Source organism: Empidonax traillii, unplaced genomic scaffold, assembly GCF_003031625.1.
Source record: "Empidonax traillii isolate 1590-97213 ecotype Southwest subspecies unplaced genomic scaffold, ASM303162v1 scaffold1572:size89801, whole genome shotgun sequence".
NCBI lineage: Eukaryota > Metazoa > Chordata > Aves > Passeriformes > Tyrannidae > Empidonax > Empidonax traillii.
Genome location: NW_020956765.1, coordinates 87,776 through 89,801, shown reverse-complemented (window position 1 = coordinate 89,801; position 2,026 = coordinate 87,776). Strand labels below are relative to the sequence as shown.

The 2,026-nt window shown below is 57.8% G+C and overlaps 1 protein-coding gene across 1 annotated transcript in view; it reads right to left on the bottom strand.

Moving 5' to 3' along the window:
* Window positions 1-4: 4 nt before the first annotated feature.
* Window positions 5-2,026, bottom strand: part of LOC114070475 (SH3 and multiple ankyrin repeat domains protein 3-like) — a gene marked incomplete at its 3' end in the record, with an annotated part of 81,688 nt that continues 79,666 nt past the window's right edge. Inside the window, exon 11 of the mRNA XM_027907913.1 lies at window positions 5-55. Coding sequence (XP_027763714.1) covers window positions 5-55 — 51 coding nt within the window. The remainder of the gene's footprint in view (window positions 56-2,026) is intronic.

Here is a 2,026-nt window from a genome sequence, read left to right as displayed (position 1 = left end):
GTGCTCCGGGGAAACTTCCCGTCGAGCAAAGAAGCAGCAAGTTTCTCGTCTTCTCCTGGAAAACAAGGGGAACAGGGACGTCAGAGGGGACATTCCCACAGAACCCAGAGTGCCACCAATCAGTTGCTGCCCCTGCTTCTATCTGAGGTGACTTTGCATCTTTTCAAGCCGAGCTGGAAAGGGCTTGGAGCAACCTGGGATACTGGCAGGTGCCCCTGCCCATGACAAGGGGTGGCACTGGACGGGCTTCGAGGTCCCTTTCCACCCAAACCGTTCTGTGATTCCAGGTTGGGTGGGGCTTGGAGCAGCGTGGTCCAGGGGAAGGTGTCCCTGCCCACAGCGGGGGGATGGAATGAGATGAGCAGTAACATCCCTTCCAACCCAAGCCGTTCTGTGACTCCACAAGTGTTTCCACCCGGCCCCTTGCTCCTCGTCCCCCGGCGCAGCCACGGCGTCTCCCACCAGTCTAGCTCCCACCAGGGGGCTGTGCCCGACCCTTCCCCACCAGGCTGAGCCCTCTGCAGTGACAGAACTGCAGACGTGCTCCATCAGCCCTCCCCACACCACCTGCCAACGTGCCAGACGAGCCGAGTGCCGCCGGCACGGGCCCCGCACGCGCCGCTCCCATCACACCTCCCGGCTCCCCGAGGGGCTGCATATGTTCCCATGTGCCAGACTGAGCTCGGCAGGGTCTAGCAGCGACTCGAGTGATGGGATTTCGAGCGCTGGGAGTGCCCAAGGGAGCCGGATTCCGCCGTTCCTGCCACGAACCGGCTCCCTGGGTGCGCAGCCAGAGCTTTTCCGAGCACTGGGAACGCTCTGGGAAAGACCGGGAGGATTTTAAAGCAAGGGGAGGAAAAATTGGGGGTTGGAGTCAGATGACCTTAAAGTCCCTTCCAGCCCAACCCATTTTAAGCAATTCCATGATCCTACAATCCATTAAAATAACAATCTCCCCCTCCACACTCCAGCCTTCGGCCTCACCTCCCCCCCTCCCCCCCATCCCAACCCCCCATTCCCTGTGCTCACCCCTGGCTTGCCAAAACTCCTTCCCAGCCCCTGTTCCGCTGTTCTCGAGGTCTCAAACCACTCCTGAGAGGATTTTTTTTTGCCTCTAAAGCTTTTCCTTTCCAGAAAATGCTCCTCCTGCACCGTCTGCCGGCACCAAAGAGCTCCGGCAACCACACCCGGGATCCGTCAGCAATTCCACCCGACACAGAGCCCAATGGGGACAAAAGGGAGGATTTTGGCACTGGACTTTCACCCCATGCTGTTGTTCGTGCTCAAAGCTGGGCTATTTTTGTTGAACAGTTTGGGGATTTGCAATCCCGAGGCGGGATAATGAACCGGCAGCACGGAACAGGTTCAAAGGGAGCCTGGACAAAGCTACAGAGGAGCTTTTTTGGAGCTGTTCTGTGCCCTGAACCCCCTGGGTGCTGAGAATTCAGGAGAATTATCTCATCTGTGCCCTGTTTTCCCTCCCCCCCCTTGGGAATCTGCTTGGCAGCAGTGCCTGGGATGGGATCCTGCACTAGATGGAGCCATGGTTTGATTCGGGAGAGACGTTGTCATGGTCTCGGCAGCATCACGATCCGAAAAACCAGTCCTGCCTTCGTGGTTATTTCTGGGAATGGCCAGGAGTTAAAACGAGGATACTTGGGCAGCACTGAGCTCGGTCACCGTGCCCTGGTTGTCACAGGACAGGGCCCGGTGCCAGGAGAACTCATCCTGGGAACGCCCTGCCCGGCCTGCAGATGGGCACGGATGTGCCAAGCACGGAGCTCCTGCAGGAAATCCAGAGGGGAAGCTGGATCTTCCTCCTGGAATGTCCTGGTCATGGCTGCCGGATCAGGGGTGACACTGGGACACCACCAGATCCCATCCCTCCTCCACATTTCCTTAAACGAGGAGGGACACTTGTCCTTCCAAGTATGGAAAACTTGTCAGTGCCTGTGAAAAGGCACGGCCATTTTAGGGAACACTATGGAAAACTACATCCAAGGCACTGCCATATCAGGGAACACGA